General features: G+C 43.5%; 1 protein-coding gene across 6 annotated transcripts in view; it reads left to right on the top strand.

The window, feature by feature from the left end:
- Positions 1-20306, top strand: part of TIAM2 (TIAM Rac1 associated GEF 2) — a 231630-nt gene that overhangs the window by 156457 nt on the left and 54867 nt on the right. For all 6 annotated transcript variants that reach the window (XM_044924057.2, XM_044924055.2, XM_044924054.2 and 3 more), the window contains 5 exons: positions 3761-3922; positions 5304-5408; positions 5608-5686; positions 8336-8428; positions 8997-9260. In XM_044924057.2, coding sequence (XP_044779992.2) covers positions 3761-3922; positions 5304-5408; positions 5608-5686; positions 8336-8428; positions 8997-9260 — 703 coding nt within the window. The remainder of the gene's footprint in view (positions 1-3760; positions 3923-5303; positions 5409-5607; positions 5687-8335; positions 8429-8996; positions 9261-20306) is intronic.

Below are 20306 nucleotides of genomic sequence, written 5' to 3'. Positions count from 1 at the left end.
AGGCTGAGGATACTGTGTGAAGGGCTGAAGGATACAGACTGTGTGAAGGGCGGAAGGATACAGACTATGTGAAGGATATACAGTGTGTGAAGGGCTGAAGGATATACAGTGTGTGAAGGGCTGAAGGATATACTGTGTGAAGGGCTGAAGGGTATACACTGTGAGAAGGGCTGAAGGACACACTGTGTGAAAGGCTGAGGATACACCGTGTAAAGGCCTGAGGGAAACACTGTGTGAAGGGCTGAAGGACACACTGTGTGAAGGGCTGAAGGATACACTGTGTGAAGGGCTGAAGGACATGCTGTGTGAAGGGCTGAAGGATACCCTGTGTGAAGGCCTGAAGGAAACACTGTGTGAAGGGCTGAAGGATACACTGTGTGAAGGGCTGAAGGATACACTGTGTGAAGGGCTGAAGGAAACACTGCGTGAAGGGCTGAGGGATACACACTGTATGAAGGGCTGAAGGACACACTGTGAAGGGCTGAAGGAAACACACTGTGTGAAGGGCTGAGGGATACACACTGTGTGAAGGGCTGAAGGACACACTGTGTGAAGGGCTGAAGGACACACTGTGTGAAAGGCTGAGGATACTGTGTGAAGGGCTGAAGGATACACTGTGTGAAGGGCTGAAGGATACACTGTGAAGGGCTGAAGGATACACTGTGAAGGGCTGAAGGATACAGAGTGTGTGAAGGGCTGAAGGATATACAGTGTGTGAAGGGCTGAAGGATATACTGTGTGAAGGGCTGAAGGTATACACTCTCTGAAGGGCTGAAGGATACACTGTGAAGGGCTGAAGGATATACACTGTGAAGGGCTGAAGGATGCAGAGTGTGTGAAGGGCTGAAGGGTATACAGTGTGTGAAGGGCTGAAGGATATAGTGTGTGAAAGGCTGAAGGATATACACTGTGTGAAGGGCTGAAGGATACACTGTGTGAAGGGCTGAAGGATACACTGTGTGAAGGGCAGAAGGATACACTGTGTGAAGGGCAGAAGGATACACTGTATGAAGGGCTGAAGGATATACACTGTGTGAAGGGCTGAAGGAAACACTGTGTGTAGGGCTGAAGGATATATTGTGTGAAGTCCTGAAGGATACACTGTGTGAAGGCCTGAAGAATACACTGTGTGAAGGGCTGAAGGATACACTGTGTGAAGGCCTGAAGGATACACTGTGTGAAGGGCTGAAGGATACACTGTGTGAAGGGCAGAAGGATACACTGTGTGAAGGGCAGAAGGATACACTGTATGAAGGGCTGAAGGATATACACTATGTGAAGGGCGGAAGGAGACTGAGAATGAGAAAGACAGCGTCCCTGCTGTCATTCATTGATCTCAGCATCTGGGGGACCTGAGAACATCCTGGAAATGCCTGTCAAGCTGGCTGGACTTCACTGCAGGGACATCAGAGTGTAGACACATCTAACTGAGTGGAGTTGGGGTTGGGGGAGGGCAGGGGAAACTTCCTAAGAAAGAGGGTAGCACTTGAAATAAGGTTGAAAGACATATGTGAATTCAGGACAGGAGCTCTGGGGAGGGTAAAGCAGGCGAAAGAAGCGGAGGTCACCGGGGTCTGGAGGCAGGGGAGTGCTCGTGTGGGGAGCAGGAGGAGCCGGAACATGGCGTGCCTCGTGGAGTAACCGAAAGGAATCAGACAGCTGGCCCGTGTCCCTTTTGCGAGAGGAACTGCCAGGCTGACGTTCCTATAGAGCAGTGGTGGGAGCCCAGGCTCACACTGTGGTCCAGGGTTCAAATTCCCACAGTATGACAGTCATAGCTCGCTGTGGGAGCTGGGGCAAGTTTCTAGAATTTTCTGAGCCCCACTCTTTTCACTGCTGGAGAGTTGGGACAGCGCCTGCCTCGGAGGGCTGAGTGGTGAGTGAACTGGCGAGGAGTCGTGAGGTCTCTCTGGGATGGGGGGAGGGTAGTTGTGGATTTGTGTTCCCCGTGTCCCTCCCCCAGCTGTCCATCCTCCGTCAGGTTTTCCTGGCTCTGCTCTCAAAGTACAGCCCTGAATTGCTTTGCCGCAGCAGTCAGGATGGGCTGACGTCCCCTGGTCCTGGCTCTTTGTGGTTTCTTACTCCACAGTGACCTCTGCTGGGGTTTTGGTTTGATTCTGAGTGAGCGTTGTTTGAGAGCCCGTACCTGCTTGTTGCTGATGCCCCTGGTTGAAATTCCTGCTCAGGTGGATGGAAGTGCCTGAGGCTTAACCTCAGAAGAAAATGGGACCCATGTGAGATGGGACCCTGCAGGGGACACTGGGGTCCGTGCTGCTTGCCTGAGTCCTTGGCTCCGGTCATCTGCTTCTGTCTCTCTCTCTCTTGCTCGCTGTCTTTTTCTTTGGCAAGTGTGTTCATGTGCATTCTGGGCTGTGACCATCTTTCCAGGAAAATATACAGGAAGTGACAGAGCCAGAAATGTCACTTCAAAGATGAGTACCACATTTAAAAAGACAACACAGGAAAATTGAGTCTTCCCTTTGCCTAAATCTGTTTTGTTTTTTTTTAAATTACTGTACATATTCTAGTATTTTAATCCTATGGTATAGGGGAATCTTGGAGAAGGGCATGACAACCCACTTCAGTATTCTTACCTGGAGAATCCCATGGACAGAGGAGCCTGGTGGGCTGTAGTCCATGGGGTTGTGAAGAGTCGGACACGACTGAAGCGACTTAGTACATAGGGGAATCTTGTGTGTGTATGTGCATGTGTTTTAAATGCGTGAAATTCAAAGTAAAAAACCTGTCATTGACAACTCTCATGTATGATAGGTGGGGTATACGTGATGTATTGATGATGAATCTGTGTGTAACATTTTCTGGTGTGTGAGGTGTTTTCACATATATGATCTCTTTTGTTCACAAAATTTATATTATTGATTGGCAAACTTAAGCAATTGTGTTGTATTAATAACATCCCTGTTTACAAAATAGGAGGTGAGGTTGAACACAGGAAATGCCCTGCCCTGCTGCTTGTTAAGTGGTGTGACTTGAACCTCAGTCTTTTGATTTCAAATCCTCAAGTCTTGTCTTTACTACCAGACTAATAGGAGAGCCTAACCAGAAGGGAACATTTCTGAGTTGCTTAATATTTAATGTTAACTATTTTTATTTATGAATCATAGAAGAACATATTAGCATGAGGTCATGGAGTTACTGTGAGGGTGAAGTTTAGGAAACAAAGCTTCCTTGGGAAAAGCTTCTGAAACATGGTATGTTTGGGGATGATTTCTGAATGAGTGTCTAGCTGAAGATGGAAAAACACTTAGTCCAGGATTAGGGGGTAATTTTAAAAAACAAGTAGAAAGAAGAGAAACATGCTTGGATTAAGTTAAGTGCAGTTCATGGTTAGTATGCAGGCAGGCGTCAGAGGCCATGGCCAAGAGTGTATCTGAAATTCACTGGGATCGTGGCTTAGACATAGACTTCATGGAGTTCCTGGTCATCTGGACAATTCTAGAGCAGTAAGAGTGGGTACTGAGCAGCCCTTCTTTGACTGCATTGTGCTAACTTGGGCTAAGAGGCAAAGTGGCTAGAACACAGGAGGAGGAGTTGATCGACTCCAGTCAGCCTCCCAAGGCGTCAGTTGCATGTGGGTTAAACAAATGAGGAAACTCTAGGCTTGTCTGCCCCAGAGGGTTATGAGAAGCCCTAGATGTGAGGAGTGCAAAAGTGCTAACTCTAAATTCAGGGGGCATTTTCCCATGGCTTCCCTCATTTGCTTGTCAAGCCCACCCTTTCTTTTGGGACCTCAAAACAGGTGGATGACCTGCTACACTTATACGGGTCAGCAGTGGATGGCGTTCCCCGAGACGGCACGTGGGAGAGCCAGGTTGACGTTCACTTTCAGGATCGTCAAGCCGTGACTGTGATGATCAAGCCGGAAACCAGAGTAGAAGACATTCTGACTCTGGCCTGCAAGGTAGTGGATTTTGCTGTAGAAATATACTTCTGAATGGGAATGATCATTGATGTTGCCCTCCTTTGCCTGCTTAATTTGGGTGGTGTTTAAGACCTCACTTTCTACAGGAAGGAACAAATTTGTTAATTAACATATTCAGTATAGCATTCTCTTTCTCCATGTTTTAGAGGAATAAGTTGAGTCATGGCCCAATGCCTTCATGAAGAACTTCAGCTATTTTACTGAAATTTTGTATATACACCTTTGTATCTGGGGTAATTATGAAGTCTCTTTTGTTATTTAAGGTACTTATAGATGGTATTCTGTGAGAAAGTGGCATTAACTTTGCAGTGGTTTGGTTTGATGCTAGTTTTATCAAGTTTCTCCAGATTAAATGAGTCACTCAATACCACTCACAGATGCTTCATGGAGATTGTTATGAGATGGTGTTTTATTCATTATTCAAACTGGGTTTTATTTCTGAGAAGAAAGTTTATGATATATTTTCAAGAGAGCCCTCTGAGAGCCATGAAGCTGACTCAGCAGCATCAGATAATATGCTTTCAGACCACCAGATGGCGCAGTAGAGCTGAAATATTTTTAAGTTTTCAGAGAAAAGGCAAACATTCGAAATGGTTAAAAAAATGTCGAGTTTGGTAGCTCTTTACCACAAATGCTTATTAGATAATCTTTCATTTTAGTCCTCCTTTTTCACTTTGACTTACGCCTTAGGATTCCAGATATTTGTATATGCAGCTTCTACTGTTAATGAATTTAATTTTCTTTTGCTCCATTATGTCAGGTGATTATTCAGGCAGTCAATAATATTATTCAATAACAATAATATCAAGTTGGTAAATATTCTGATAGAGGAGGTCAGACGTAGTGGGTGAATTAGATCCAGTTAGAACATAGGCTTGAGAAAATTTCTCATTGTTGAAAATGTGTCTGAGACAGAATGTGTGGGTGTATATATATATTTATGTGTGTGTGTATATATTTATGTATACCTTTTCCTTGTGAAAAATGGTTGGAACAGGAAATTCGTAATTCTGAAGTCTGCAGAGTATGAGATGGTTGACATTTCACAAATTACTTTAGTAACAGGAAACAATTTAAATTTAGGTACCTGTCTATTAAAAGAGAGCAGTTCTGACCACCATAACTGCTTCAAAATACATCTCTTGTTTTTAGTGATAAGTGGTATCATTTAGAGAAAATCTTCTTAAAAATAATTTCCCTTTTTTCTTTTTTGCACACTGAAACTTGAGCTCTTGTATATACTTAAACTCAGCATATTATAGAAGATTTTTTAAAAGAAATTTCCACTTTTATTTTTAGTGAACAATGGTGCATTTAGAAAGAACATTTAACATCTGAATAGCTGTCTTTTTCTCCCTAGATGAGGCAGTTGGAACCCAGCCATTATGGCCTACAACTTCGGAAGTTAGTGGACGAGAACGTTGAGTACTGTATTCCTGCACCGTACGAATATATGCAGGAGCAGGTGAGTGCTCTTCGGTTTTGGTAAGGGACCGATCCATGGGCCAAGGAAACCCATCCATGGCCCCTTAATTAAAAAAAATAGTGTCATTCGGGGGAAAAAATTCTGTTTAAATTGGCGTCTAGCTTGGAAACAATCAAAATAAATTTGCAAGATACTGTGACTTCAGATCCTCTGATTTTGTGGGTCTTCCCTTTTGTAGGTTTATGATGAGATAGAAGTCTTTCCACTAAGTGTGTATGATGTGCAGCTGACAAAGACCGGGGGTGTGTCTGACTTCGGTAAGGAGGACGAACGCACTCATCAGAGAACCGTCTGGTCCATTCTTGCCTGGTTTGCCCCAGTATCTTTGGACCTAATATTCTTTTCTTCCCATTTTCAGAAACTATGACAAGAGATTCTGAGCTTCCTTTCTCTTCCCTCATGCCTATTAATTTATATTAGCAGACTAAAAATATATGTATTATTATTGGGGGGAAATACCAAAACACTTAAGAGCAACGAATGTAAAAACTGAAGGGAACCTTGAAGTGATGGTGATAATAACCACGCAATGAGTTTATTGTGTGCTGGGCACAGTTCTTAGCTGATTAACGCATGATTCATGTGACAGTTCTTTTGTCTCCGCCTCTTTGCTCTTAGCGCTTCACCTGCCTGAACTGGCCCCCATGTTTCCCCTCCCTTATTCCCTTCTTTCTGAGTGTATAAATCCAACTTGTCCTTCAAAGGCTGACTAAGGGTCTCACTTCCTTGAAGAAACCTTACCCATTGCTTTACCTTCAGTTTAATAATTAAGGGTCAGTATTATCCATATCACTTCATAATATTTAATTCTTGCATTTCTGTTCATCTGTGTTTAAACTTGGCTCTGTATAAACTGTGCTCGTATCTTAAAGTTCCTTCCTGTCTCTTGCTTTGTCTTGTTCCAGAGAAACTTGATAATTAGATGATGGTGCTTGTGGTTTAGTCTCGTATCGGACTCTTGTGATCCCATGGACTGTAGCCTGCCGGTTAATGATCAGTAGATATCTCCATAGAAAGACTATTTCTTGTTAGATATATTGATATAATTATTTCCCTTAAAATGACACAACCTGATCGTAATATGTTAAAAATTTCCTTTTTATGATTTGTTGGGGTTTTTTGGTAAAATGATGTTCCTTGTTTCTAAATTTTATGGCATCTGTCTGGCCCCAGATGTTATGTTGGTTTTCCTCTCAAGGCCTCTGAGCATTTTATCTATGTTTCTATTGGTCTCGCTCTATTCTCCAAGGTCTCCTTTGGTCAGTCTTCTTTGCATTTGAATGACTGATGGGAGATACTTGAAAAAATACCCTTTGGTGACCATGATCTCCCAGGCTCTGTGTGAGGCACAGAAGAAATACGGGACATGCCTTTCTTCCTGTTGTCAAAGACCTCCCAGGATTATGGGACCAAGACACAAAAATGTGTATTCCCACCATGGAATCACAGATGAGGGCACTTTTGGAGGATGGAGGGAGACACATTCAGAGAAGGGCCATCTCACCTGGGTGTCCCATGCAGTCTTATTTAGGGCAAGCAGTATCCATTCAAGTGTTTTTCCACCTGCTCAAAGTGCCTAGCCCCATACAGAGTTGTTTCTTAACAAATATTATATTGAAGTGAACTTAATTTATTTTAATAAGACTTTTATCTCAATTTTAAAAAAAAACTGTGGCAAAATACACATAATATAGGGCTTTCCTGGTGGCTCACGTGATAAAGAATCTGCTTGCAATGTGGGAGACCCAGGTTTGATCCCTGGGTTGGGAAGATCCCCTGGGTAAAGGGAATGGCTGGCTACTCATTCAACTTCATGGCAAATGAGGAAACAGTGGAAACTGTGACAGACTTCGTTTTAGGGAGCTCCAAAATCACTGCAGATGGGGACTGCAGCCATGAAATTAAAAGACGCTCCTTGGAGGAAAAGGTATGACAAACCTAGACAGCATATTAAAAAGCAGAGACATCACTTCACTGACAAAGGTCCATCTAGTCAAAGCTATGGTTTTTCCAGTAGTCATGTACAGATGTGAGAGTTGGACCCTAAAGAAGGCTGAGAACTGAAGAGTTGATGCTTTCCATCCATGGTGCTGGAGAAGACTCTTGAGAGTTCTTTGGATTGCAAGGAGATCAAACCAGTCAATCCTAAAGGAAATCAGTCCTGAATATTCATTGAAAGTACTGATGCTGAAGCTCTAATACTTTGGCCACTTGATGCAAAGAATCTACTCATTGCAAAAGACCCTGCTGCTGGGAAAGATTGAAGGCAGGAGGAGAAAGGGTGACAGAGGATGAGATGGTTGGATGGCATCACTGAGTTTGAGCCAACTCTGGCAGATGGTGAAGGACAGGGAAGCCTGGCATGCTGGAGTCCATGGAGTTGCAGAGTTGGACACAACTTAGTGACTGAAAAACACCACCACATATCATAATTTCCCTTCATAGCAGTTAAGACAGGTTAAAATGACAACTCAGCGCCATTAAATACATTCATACTGTTGTGCAACCATTAATACCACCTAGTTCCACAAATGTTTTTATCTTGCAAAACCGGGACTCTTGTAAAACAGTACTTCCCATTCTCTCCTCTTCCACAGCCTCTGGCAACCACCCTTTTATTTTCTGCTCTTTAAATCTGACTGCTCTAGTACCTCATAGAAGTGGAATCATGTAGTCTTTTGTCTATTGGGGCTGACTTTTTCATGTAGCATAATGTCCTAAACCTTTAGATGTGATACACTCTCCCCCTTTTCTGCCCCTCCTAGATATCTGTGCTTTCAAAATAGCTGTCATTTAGACTTTCTACACACCCTGCTTATGTATAATGTCGGGAATACGTAGATGGTCAAGGAAATACTTAGTGTCAGGAACTTAGACTTGTTTTCTCCTTTTATTTTTCTTCCTAGGGTTTGCAGTGACTGCGCAGGTGGACGAACACCAGCATCTCAGCCGCATCTTTATAAGTGACGTCCTCCCTGACGGCCTGGCGTATGGGGAAGGTCCGTGTGGCAGGCGGTACCTCTCTTCTCTCTTAATTCTGTGCAGTGCAGTCTGGCTAGTGAAATTTGCTCATGATTTTGTCAGAAAACAGTTTCTCCTAGAATTTTAAAGAAAGTGATTTTGAATGCAAAGGTATGTGCACACACACACACACACACGTATATGGGTATACAGTGAGAGAGTTTGTGCGTGTGGTTTTGAAAGAGACAGTATATATACACAGAGTACCTGTGCACGTGTCCTGGTAGATGGAGAAAGAGACGGTGAGGGCCAGCCAGGCAGACAGACACACCAAAGGTTATTTCCCAACACGTTGAACATCACTTAGAGGACTAATTAATTTGAGTGACTCTTAAACTATTTCTTCTAATGCTAGTCTTGAGAGAGTTGAAATTTGTTATCAGTGGAATCTGATTATTACAGGGTTTGGCGCTATCTTTAAAGGTAGCAACAGAAGAGCCCTTGAGAACACTAAGAGGGTCGAATTTGCAATCGTCTTTCATCTTAAAATATTCCTCTCAGTCATCTCTCTTTCTTCTTCCTCTGTGTCCCCTTCCTCCTTCTCAGGGCTGAGAAAGGGCAATGAAATCATGACCTTAAATGGGGAAGCCGTGTCTGATCTTGACCTCAAGCAGATGGAGGCTCTGTTTTCTGAGAAGAGTGTTGGGCTCACTCTGATTGCCAGGCCACCGGACACAAAAGCGACTCTGTGTTCTTCCTGGTCAGATAGTGACCTGTTCTCCCGGGACCAGAAGGGTCTGCTGCCCCCTCCTAACCAGTCCCAACTTCTGGAGGAATTCCTGGATCACTTTAAAAAGGATACGGCAAATGGTAAGGTTCTGTTATTTCTCCCTTTCTTCACGGCTGGTATCACCAGATAATATTTTTAGGCTGTGTTTGCTTGCAAACTGAGATTATTTAGCTCTGTTCAAAGAATATTTTCTCATTTCTTAGGGGAAGAACACAGATGCCAAGCAAACTGATTTGATACAGAATTCCATGCATTTTAGTAATTATAACACTTTTAGTGAAAATAGAAAATAATTGTTTTTGCACAAAGTAATATTCCTTAAAATTACAGTCTTAAAAAAAAAAATCACCCATGATATTTAGAGTTGTAATTATTTGGTTATTCAGGGAGGCAAAAGCCAACATAAATGCCGAAGTTGATTTTTTCTGTTTAGTTGAGTGTAAGGCAAAAGCATTTTGCAGTCATTTATTGGGTTCTAAGAACAGTTCATGCAATTCAGTTCTTAATCTGTTTGGTTGAGTACAACTTCTTCAATAAATGGCAAATTTTTTACGTAGGTCATGAATTTTAAAATTTTGTAATTTTTTCATTTTTTGAAAATGAAAAAATTGTATGCCAGTTTACTTTTTTAAAGGTGAGATTTCCATTTGAGGCAGTTATTTGAAGGTTTGACTTCCTGGGCCTATTATTGGTACACATTTCGTATTTTTACAGTCTGGTAAATGAGAAACTCCAGCTCACACTGAAAGCCCATGGTCCCTTCTGTACCTGGGAGGGAGCCTGCCAAGCCCCCGCAGGCGACTGAGCATGACAAGCACATGCAGTCATTTTTATTCTTAATTACAATCATAACAGATTTCTAATGGAAATCTCTGCATGATCACCAAAAATGAATAAAAAAACACAGAAGTTGTTAAGATCGATTTAATTATAAAGCAGGTTTATTAGGTCATTTTGGTATTAAAACATCAGATGCTAAGATTTGTGATTCAATAAGGTATATACTGCCTTTTCCTCCTCTCTAGAGATTTCCCTCCAATTTAAAATGCCATTACATTGACTATTGGCATATAAAAGTCAGTGTCATAAAACCAAAAATGTGATGGAGCTAATTAATTACCTGGTTATATTAGGGACGCAATTCAAGTCCCCCTGGGCTGCTTTACAGGCCTGAGTGTTCCACACAAGACATGGTGTGTCCATTCATTGGACTCATTATTCTTGAGGGATGCATTCACGGCCTGTTATATCTTTCTGTATTTTATCATAATAAGAAATCACTGCGGAGTCTATGAAACTTTTGGTACTTGCCGGAATGAATTTCTACAGAAAGCAGCAAAAGAGGCCAAATTTGACTCCTTTTTTTCCGCTCCCCTACCAGTTGAAAATCAAGCAGGTCAGTTAATCTTGTTTTTTTACTTTTTCTTTTGGTGCAAGGATACAGCATAAGAAGAGGGCTTGGATATGTTAGGTGGTTGTTAAGTACCTGTCCTAGGGACCCATTCTTACAGGCTACAGCTTTGTAACTAAGGACACCCATGTCTGTGTGCACAGGTGCCTTAGCTTGGTCAGACTGTTGTTGTTCAGTCGCTCAGTCGTGTCCGACTCTTTGCAACCCCATGGACTGCAGCACGCCAGGCTTCCCTGTCCTTCACCATCTCCCGGAGTTTACTCAGACTCATGTCCATTGAGTCGGTGATGCCATCCAACCGTCTCATCCTCTGTGACCCCCCTTCTCCTGCCCTCATCTTTCCCAGCATCAGGGTCTTTTCCAATGAGTCGGCTCGTCACATCAGGTACCCAGTGCTGAAGCTTCTGCCTCAGCATCCGTCCTTCCAATGAGTGTCCAGACTGTGGCAGTGCTTGTCCACCCTGGTCTTGCCACAGGTGCCCCCACGGCTGCAGCAAATATCTCTTCTTATCCTCCCCCCCCCCATCAATTTCTGATTTTTTAAATTGAATTACAGTGGATTTACAATACCATGTTGGCCTCAGGGGTACAGCAAAGTGACTCAGTCATATACATACGTACCTTCTTTCTTATGTTCTTTTCCTTTATGGTTTATCACAGGATGCTGAGTACAGCTCCCTGAGCTGTTTGTTGATTATCCATCCTATGTATGGTAGTAGGGGCATCTGCTAATCCCAGGCTCCCAATCCATCCCTCCTCCACCACCCTTCCCCCTTGGTTTATTGTCTTTTTTGAAGTAGCTGTGTAGCCTGTGAAGAAAGTTAAATGCCTGTGAGTGAATGTCTCCAAGGGAAGCCTGTCTGTTTTGAAGGTTGGGGGAGAAGAAATTGAGGAGAGAGAGGAGAAAAAAGAGGCAACCTGTTAGCTGAGCCTGACATGAGAAGTCGTGTTTGTGGAAGTGTAAGGTGGGGGTGGTGTGGTGATCGGGGTGGGGTTGATGATGGGGGTGGGGTGGTGGGGGGGTGGGGTGGGAATGATGGGGGTGGGGTGGGGGTGATGGTGATGGGGTGGGGGTGAGGTGGGGGTGATGGTGATGGGGGTGGGGTGGGGGTGATGGGGTTGTGGTGGGGTAATGAGGGTGGGGTGGTGGGTGGGGATGATGGGGTGGGGTGGGGCTGATGGGGGTGGCATGGGGGTGATGGTGATGGGGGTGGGGTGGGGGTGATGGGGTTGGGGTGATGGTGATGGGGGTGCAGTGGGGCTGGGCTGAGTGGCTAGGTGACAGGCACTCAGGCTTTGAGTCCCACCCCATCTGGGCTTGAGTTTGGGCCTGCCCTTTACAGATTATGTGACCTTGGGGGCAGCGCTCAGCCAGGGAGGGGTGGATGTCGGTGGATGATACCCCAGCCTCCCTGTCCCCTGCTGAGACGGTTCTGGGGTGCACCCCACAGTTCTTCCAGATACAAGGGCAGTCGGTTTCTCATCTCACGCCTTTCACATGCTTTCAGCCCTCTCGCTGGCCGCTGTCCCTCGCTTGGGCTTCCTGGGATCACCTTCTAGATAAACTTCTGTACCCATAACTTGGCTTGGGCTCTGCATCTGGGGGAGCTCAAATAAGGACTCTGAACCTGGATTCCTCATCTGGAGGACGAGGCTTATCTTGGCCCATGGGGCCACCATGAGCTTGAGCCAGTCTGAGTCTCTGCACCTCCAGCCTGGCTCCTTGGAGGCAGGAAGTCTGAACACGGGGTCTCCCGTCCCCTTCCCTGCCGTGAGCTCGCTGTCTCTGACTTGCCTTGGTGATGAATTAGGAAACAGTAGTCCCACTTTTTATGCTTAAGTTTTTAAATTACACACATAAAGTAGTTTAAATGATTTTGAAAAACAATTTTTCATACAACTTTGAGTGTTACTGAAGAGTGGTCATTTCAGAGTCTGCCTTTCCCTAAATTTCGCTTGCTCCCAGTGTTGCCAGAGGCAGCCTGGCACTCAAAGGAAACTGTTTTGTTTCCCCAAGAAACTGGTCTTCTGCTTGTTAATAAAAACCACACAGCGGGCTCTCTGGAAGGGAAGACCTGCCTTTGTTTTTGTTAATGGAAACTGAAAGAACATCAGAAAGTGGAGGAAGAAGTCTCCCTAAGCAACTGTTCTGGGTATATTTTAACTGTCTGGGCTGAATATTCACTGAACCTTTGTGGGTACTTGAAATATGGGAGGCCCTGGGGTAAGCAACGTGAGTTCAGAACTTCCTGTCTACTTGAGGTGTGATTCAGGTATCCAGAATCTATGTACTAAATTTAGCTTTAGTCTCTTGATCAGGTTTGAGCTGGGGAAAAAAATAAAAAACTATATATATATATAGGCTTCCCAAGTGGGCACTAGTGGTAAAGAACCTGGCTGGCAATGCAGGACACATACAAGATATGGATTTGATCCCTGGGTTGGGAATATTTCCTTGGAGGAGGGCATGGCAACCCAGTCCAGTATTCCTGCCTGGAGAATCCCATAGACAGAGGAGCCTGGGCTACGGTCCATAGGGTTGCAAAGGTCAGACACGACTGAAGTGACTTAGCATGCATATAGACATGAGACTGTCCCATGAAACTTGGGAAATAATAGAGTTTCTGTTCAGGTTTCATGCTTTTCTAGAAAAGAAGCATCCTGGTGGCCTTCTTGAGACTCACGATGTGCATAGTGTTTAGGGAAGTGGTTCTCAGACTTCACAGGGTTTAAGACTCACTTGAAGACCTTGTGGAAGTTCAAATTCCTGGGTCCTGTGGCCAGAGAGCACCCTTCAGGCTGTACCAGGGCTTGCTCACATTGCCAAGGCCAGTGGCCTGAAGGATGTGGTCTGCTCCCGAGCAGTACGACCCCTCCCCCCCCCCCCCCCCCCGCTTTCCTGAACCCCTCTGTGCCCAGGTCTTGAGGATTAAATGAGATAAATGTATATAAAGTTCCCAACAAATGACTGCACTTGTACCTGTGTGTTGGTATTCTCTCATTCGGGGATCCTATGCCCCCAGCCCCGAGCCAGTCCTCAGCGCACTCAGGAGGCAGCAGACTGGTTTGTTAGTTCCCCTTATTGGGTCTCAGCCCACCCTTGGGAGACAGTCCCCAATCAGTGGAATGATACACTGAGAACTAGAGAACTTCCATCAGTCACTGGATTTGCTGTGATACTCCCATGATGCTGTGTAGAGTGGAACGGGCAGGGATACCCCAAGAAGTATTGGGTGCTCAGTACTAAGTTCCTTTGTATCCTTAGGGTTGAATGACCATTTGATTCCTGCCTGTAAGGGTTTGAATTTTTGTTCTAGTTATCCACAGTAGAGGGAGAGAGAGAAGAAATGTCTAGAGGCTGTTTTTGACTTGAGCAGTAATATCATCTGGGAAGACTTCTTATACAGAGAATTAGTTTTACCGCTGGAATTCTCCAGATAAGTCACTGTTATTTTTGAGCCAACAAGGCCACCATTGAAGTCATCGGACATGCTAGCCCTGTTGATACTGGCTTCCTGTTATTGCTGTTTCTGATTTATATTGAAAAGTCCCTTTTCCAGTGTGTGCCATCTTTTGAAACATTTCAGTAGCTTATAAGAGTGTCTCATTGGGCATAGACTTCCTGAATAAAGTCTTTATGTAAACATTGAACTTGATGTGGCATTCATGTATTCTCCATCTATAAACAGCTATTCATTTGGCCTCATTAGGGTTGGGGTATATTTAACAGGAGACAAAATAGAAAAGACCTATTTTCCTCCTTCCATGTAGATAATGTCAACCCAGCCAATGCTTCTCACAGGATGATGAAGCTAATTGCAGCCTGAGGCTCTTTTTTTAATTCCCCACCCCACTTTGAATCAGTCCCTTTTTAAATTGTGATATAAGTAGTGTAGACTGTCAAGCTACCAGAAGCCACTTAGATGCAAATTTGCTCTTTGGAATGAATTGCCCCTGGGAACGTATGTATCCGTTATACAGCTTTCCACCAGGGGAAGAATTATAGAGCCAGCTCTGATGTGGCAAACCCGCTTATTTCCTGTTTATGAGAGTGAGGGCATTTCGGCTTCCATAGACTGGTTTAGGATGACTAACAATATTGAGCTCAGAAAATGCCCTGCTTGTGTGTGAAAATACTATTACCAAGTCTGTCTGGCTGACACCCCAGATCCCCAGATGTCAGAACATACTCAAGTTTCTAAAGATGGTGGGTGCATGTAAAAATTTTCTTAAAAATCTGAGTGGGAAGTACTGATTTTACCAGGACACAGAGAACTTTGGTCTCCGAGTTCATAGTTTCTTCCAATGGTGCTGAAGACAGTTTTCAGTTTCATTAGCGGGAGTGAGCAATGTAGCTTTCTGTTAGCAGTAACTAGGGTCCTTGGGTGCTAATCTCCTTGTAAAGCCTAATGTTGTTGGGGAATTTGTTTTCATTTTCCCATATCCATTCATTCGTTTATTCATTTGTTTATTTAACAAATAAACAATAACGTAAAACATTGCAGGTATATAACAATGAGTCAGACATTATTTTCTACCCTCAAGGCGCTTATAGTTGAGTAGGAAAAGTACAATACTTTTAGATAATAGTTCATGTTTAAAAAAAAAAAAAAAAAAAGCTTTTCAATGAAGAGACTTAGAGGTCCAGTTCAGAGGTAGAATTCCAAACACTGATCTTCTGTTAATTTTGAGCAATGGAGTCCAAAGAGAGAGGTGTGAGGACTGGAGGAAGGTGAGTGGTCTGAGTGCCAAACTCAGATGGGTCAGATGGGCATTTTGTGGACTGGGAGGTGTGTGGTGGGAGCTGGGAGGGCATTCCATAGAGTGTGTGGCCTGGGACACAGCCCAGAGCAGAGGCCACCTGGCTCTGTGCGAATGGGAAATAACATTGTAAAGTCTATTGCGACCAGATTGTATAAAACCCTGAATTCCTGGAATTTATAACAAATATATCATGGCAAGTAAGTGGAGAAAGGAGCAAGTATTGGCCTTACTTTTCCCTGCCTTACAGAAAATACAGAGCATTTGTCTGGTCACTTAAGGAGCACCAAAGTGTGGCTTGAAATCCTTCCAGAGTAGATACTCTTACCTTCTGCATATTGGCTTTATTATTTCACTCTTAGAACTTCATTCCTTTGGCTCGCACAGTGTTGTTTTTAATGATCAGAAGTCCCTTGTAAAATACAGACTCAAATAAATGTTTTGGGGGGAAAGAAAGAACAAGTGAATTACTGTTGGTTCCTATAAAAGCAAAGTACTCCTCAGCACTGTAAGGCTATGTCCACTAATGGTGTGGTCCTTGCAGATCCCCTTTAGAGGCTTGACTAGCCTGGCATCAGGACAGCTGGGGGTGAGGAGGTGCCTGTAGCCCTGAGGATGAGGCAATGTTGGAGCTGAGGGAGAAGCTGGTAAATTAAATTTGCCAGCATTTTGAGTAGAACCAGTCCTATTTTCTCTCTCCTAACATGGTATGTAAATTCATTTTTCAGGTTAAATCTACAGAATTTCTCTAAAGAACAGGGCATGTAATTTCTGTTAGATACGTCACTTTTAAAATAGCCATTTGAGACTTTGGAATGTCTGGATCAAATGCAGTCACCTGTGCATGTAGAGTGAGCCAGGTCTCTGTTGAGGCAGCAGTTCTGTGAAGCTGTTAGCTGTTATCAGAAAGAGGAAACATTATATAGCCGGTTACACACGAGGGGAAAAAAAGGTCTGACCCTTCCTGTGGATGTTACAAGTACTGATTGCCAAATGGTGCTTGTCTGCATTTCCAGTTTTGTTCCCCTTCTTTGCGAATGAATTATGTTCCTGACTTAATTCTTCCCTAGGAAGGAATTGGACCCAGGAAGAACCAAGTATGGACATCTCGTTTTTAGCTCTCACTTCTAGAGACAGCTCTGTCATGGCTATATCTTTAGTTTTTCAGATCTTTAATATATATATGGGCATGGTGTGAAATTCCAGCAGGATAAAAAGAAATTGTGATAGGTGAGTCCCTCTAAGCTGTTTAGAAATGGTAGTTAAGAGCAAGTAGCCAGACAACCTGGGCTCAAGCCTTGACTCCAGGCTTACCCATTTATTAACTGGATGGATTTGGTTGTGCAAGTCACTTATGCTGTCTATGCTGAGTTTTTAACAATGGTAAAATAGTCTAGTCTATTTTTATGGGCTTGGTGAACTAATAGCTGGAAACAACGAGACTGTGCCTGGCCATGTCATGTAGACATGGGCATGTAGATGTTAGTTAAACAAGTAAGAGAAATTTCTCCCACCGTGTCCTTGGCCACCCAGTTTCTCTCCCAAAGTAATCACTGTCCCTTGTGTCTTTCTCATCCTGGCCTGGAGACTCTTAAATGTTGGGGGACATGGTGGGGTAATTTTCTTCTTGGTTTTTACTTCATACATGTTGGGATAGACAGAATAATAGGCCCCCTTGGAATGTCTACCTCCGGATTCTGTGAATAGGGCAAAAGGAGCTTACCTGGCAAAAGGGACTTCAGAGGTGTGATTCAATTAAGGGTCTGGAGATGGGGGGATTATCCTGGATTGTTTGGATGGGTCTGAAGTCATCACAGGGTCTTTGTAACAGAGCAGGTGGAGAGTCAGAAGTAGAGATGTGAGGACATCAGCAGAGGTTGAAGTGATGCAAGCTTGTGAGCTGAGGAATGCAGGAGGCTTCTGGAAGCTGGAAAAGGCCTGGAAACACTCTCCCCTTAAACCTGCTGGTGGAATGCAGCCCTGCTGTGACCAAGTTTAGTTTCCTGACCTGCAGAACACTAAGATGATGCATTGTGTTTATGTGCCAAGCATTGTGTTCGCTGGTAGAGAGACAAAAATAAAGAACCACAGTCCCCATGGGGTGGGCAGCTCCAGCCCTAATGCTTGGCTTTGGGCATATTATTCTAATTCCTCATCTTCTAATGCCTCTAAAAGTGAAGGATTGGATGAGACAGTTTAGTATTTTTTCGTTTTCAAAAATTCAGTTATTTAATATGATTAAAGCACCAAGTTAAACAATTATAGGAATGTGCATTTATCACACAAGCTTATGAAGCGAAAAAAGCAAAGTAATGGATCAAGCATTCCATTTGGTTTTGCAACAAATCTCATTAAATTACGTCTTTAAATAGAATCAGGTCTTGACTGCTGGAGAGAAGGTGTTTGTTAAGGCTTCGTCATAATAGCAGGCTGTCTCGAATATAAAGATCACCAAGAACCTTAAGAGCACTAATTACCCCTTACATCACCCTATGTAGCAGAGACGTGTTATTAGCCTTTTACTTTCACAGCTGGGTAAGTCAAGGCACAGAGACACATTAAGTTGCTGGTAACTTGGGCAAGGTCACGATCAATGACCTTGGGAGAGAACTGTTTCTTCTTGTTTTTTTTCCCCTCCATGTAGGGGAACAGGATTTTAACCACTTCCCCCCCCCCCCCCCCTTTTAAATATTCCTCTATTAACACGCATGGAGTAAAACCCAATAATAATATATCCTGCAGTAAAGCAAATTTAGATGTAACTGGATTGATAACGGCCCTTGCCTCCTTATCTGGGTTCTTATCTGGGGGCTTGGGCTTGCAATTAGGAATTAACTGCCTTGTGATCATTTGGGGCTTGTTCAGTGCAAGGAAAGCTCGATGGTTTAGTAATCATCTTACTAATCTTTGTTCTTACACTTTTCTTCCTTCCTTCCTATTTCTCCCCCTGTCTCTTTCTATAATTCACACTGATTTTCATTCACCTTGTAGCAATGCAAGTGTATATTTCATGTGACTTGGTTCTTTGAAGCCTACTTATGGTGGCGTTTTCCTGTAACTAATTTCTCTCCTGTAAAATCTGCACTGACATTTTTACCTTTTAAAAAAGCTAAGTATAATTCATATACCATAAAAGTCAGCTCTGAAAGTGTACAAATGACTAACGGTTTTTAGTATATTGACAGAGTTCTGCAGCTGTGACCACTATCTAATTTCACAACATTTTCATCACCACAAAAAATAAATAAATAAAAAGGAAAGAAAAGAAACTCTTGTGCCCATCAGCAGTCTCCCCTCCTCTCTGCTCCTCCCAGCCCTCCACAATTGCTTCTCTGCTTTCTGTTTCCATGGACTTGCCTATTCTGCTGTTTCACAGAAATGGAATTGTACAATATGTAGCCTGTTGTGTCTGCCTTTTGTTTAGCATGATGTTTTCTAGCTTTATGTTGTTGCATGAAGCAGTCATCCTTTTTATGGCTGAATAATGCTCTTTTTAAACCCTCTTTAATCCTACCGTACAGTAAGAGGTGATCTTCAGGTTTCCTTTTTCTTACAGCGCATCCCCCAGTAGAAACTTGTGAGTAATTTGTTGTTAGGATTCTTCTTCAGGGTCTTTAAGTTTGTAAATTATTTATTTATGGCTGCCCTGGGTCTTCACTGCTTCGCATGGGCTTTCTCTAGTCACAGCAAGTGGGGGCTGCTCGCCAGTTGCTCGGGCCTCTCACTGCGGTGGCTTCTCTTGTGGCAGAGCACAAGCTCTGGGCGCAGAGGTTTCAGTAGTTGAAGGGTATGTGGGCTTTGTTGCCCCATGGCATGTGGAATCTCCCCAGACTAGAGATCAGACCTGTGTTACCTGCCTTGGCAGGTGACTTCTTAACCACTGGACCACTGGGGAAGTCCTCAGGGTCTTGAATTCCAGCTAAATATCTTTTCAGGGTTTTGAACTTACATACTTCTTTATCAAAGTTCTTTAAGTATCAGAAATGTAGTGTCTGTTACATGCCTCTGAATATAACTGGGACATCTGGGTGGTCCTCCCAGCTCTGCAGGGATCAGGTTCTGGTGGAACAAAAACTTTGGCTGAAGATCCTGTTGCCATGGACTTTGTACTTTCCATTAGGGACCCGGATAATGTGCCATGGAAGGCCCCCCTCCCTCTCCCCCAGCCATAGCCTCCTGGAGCACCAGAGCATGGGCGCACCTGCATTCCTTCCCCCTCCTCCAGGAAGGCCTCCGAAGCCACCCCATTGTAATGCACATGGACATGGCCTGCAGCACATGCCTGCCTTGGAAACACCCGCCACAGTCCTGTTCCTCTAAATGTCCTTTCAGATGCTGAGAATATTTGTCACAAGATAAGTGAATCAAATCATGGCAGTCTGCTATTAAGAAACATTTAGTACCAGTATTTACTTCTCTCTGTTTATCACCAGAGACCTTGCATTGTCAAGAACGTCACCAATTGGAATGACCTGAGGTCAAGTGCACTTGGAAGATTTGTGAAATTGCATTTTTCTGGATGGCATTTCTGTTATGATAGAATTTCCTTCTCTACAAGCTTAATGATGATATTCAAACTGCTGCCTTGAATTTCCTTGACACAAGAATAATAACAATAAAGAAATGTAGAGTCCCAGATACCTTCTGAAAAGTAGATTATTTTTTATCTTTGTCAGAAGAACATAAAGTAATAGTGATCTGTTTGTTAATGGTGCAGGTTAGGACTTCACTAGCCTTTGAATATAGTCAACAAATATAGCTATTTTTTTCTCTCACTGTATAGTCCTTCTGTTTTTTATTTAAATGGTTTGATTTCATTGTCTTTCACTGATCGATGACGATTAATATTTGCCCGAATGACAGTGCACATCAATATCATTAATGAGAGATGTCGCAAACCATTGCATTTTTAAGTAGAAGCATGAGCAAAATGTAGGGAAATCTGAGTTAATTA

The sequence above is a fragment of the Bubalus bubalis genome, chromosome 10 (assembly GCF_019923935.1).
Source record: "Bubalus bubalis isolate 160015118507 breed Murrah chromosome 10, NDDB_SH_1, whole genome shotgun sequence".
Classification (NCBI taxonomy): Eukaryota; Metazoa; Chordata; class Mammalia; order Artiodactyla; family Bovidae; genus Bubalus; species Bubalus bubalis.
Note: the sequence above shows the minus strand (reverse complement) of the source record. Positions and strands in the feature narration are given on the sequence as shown.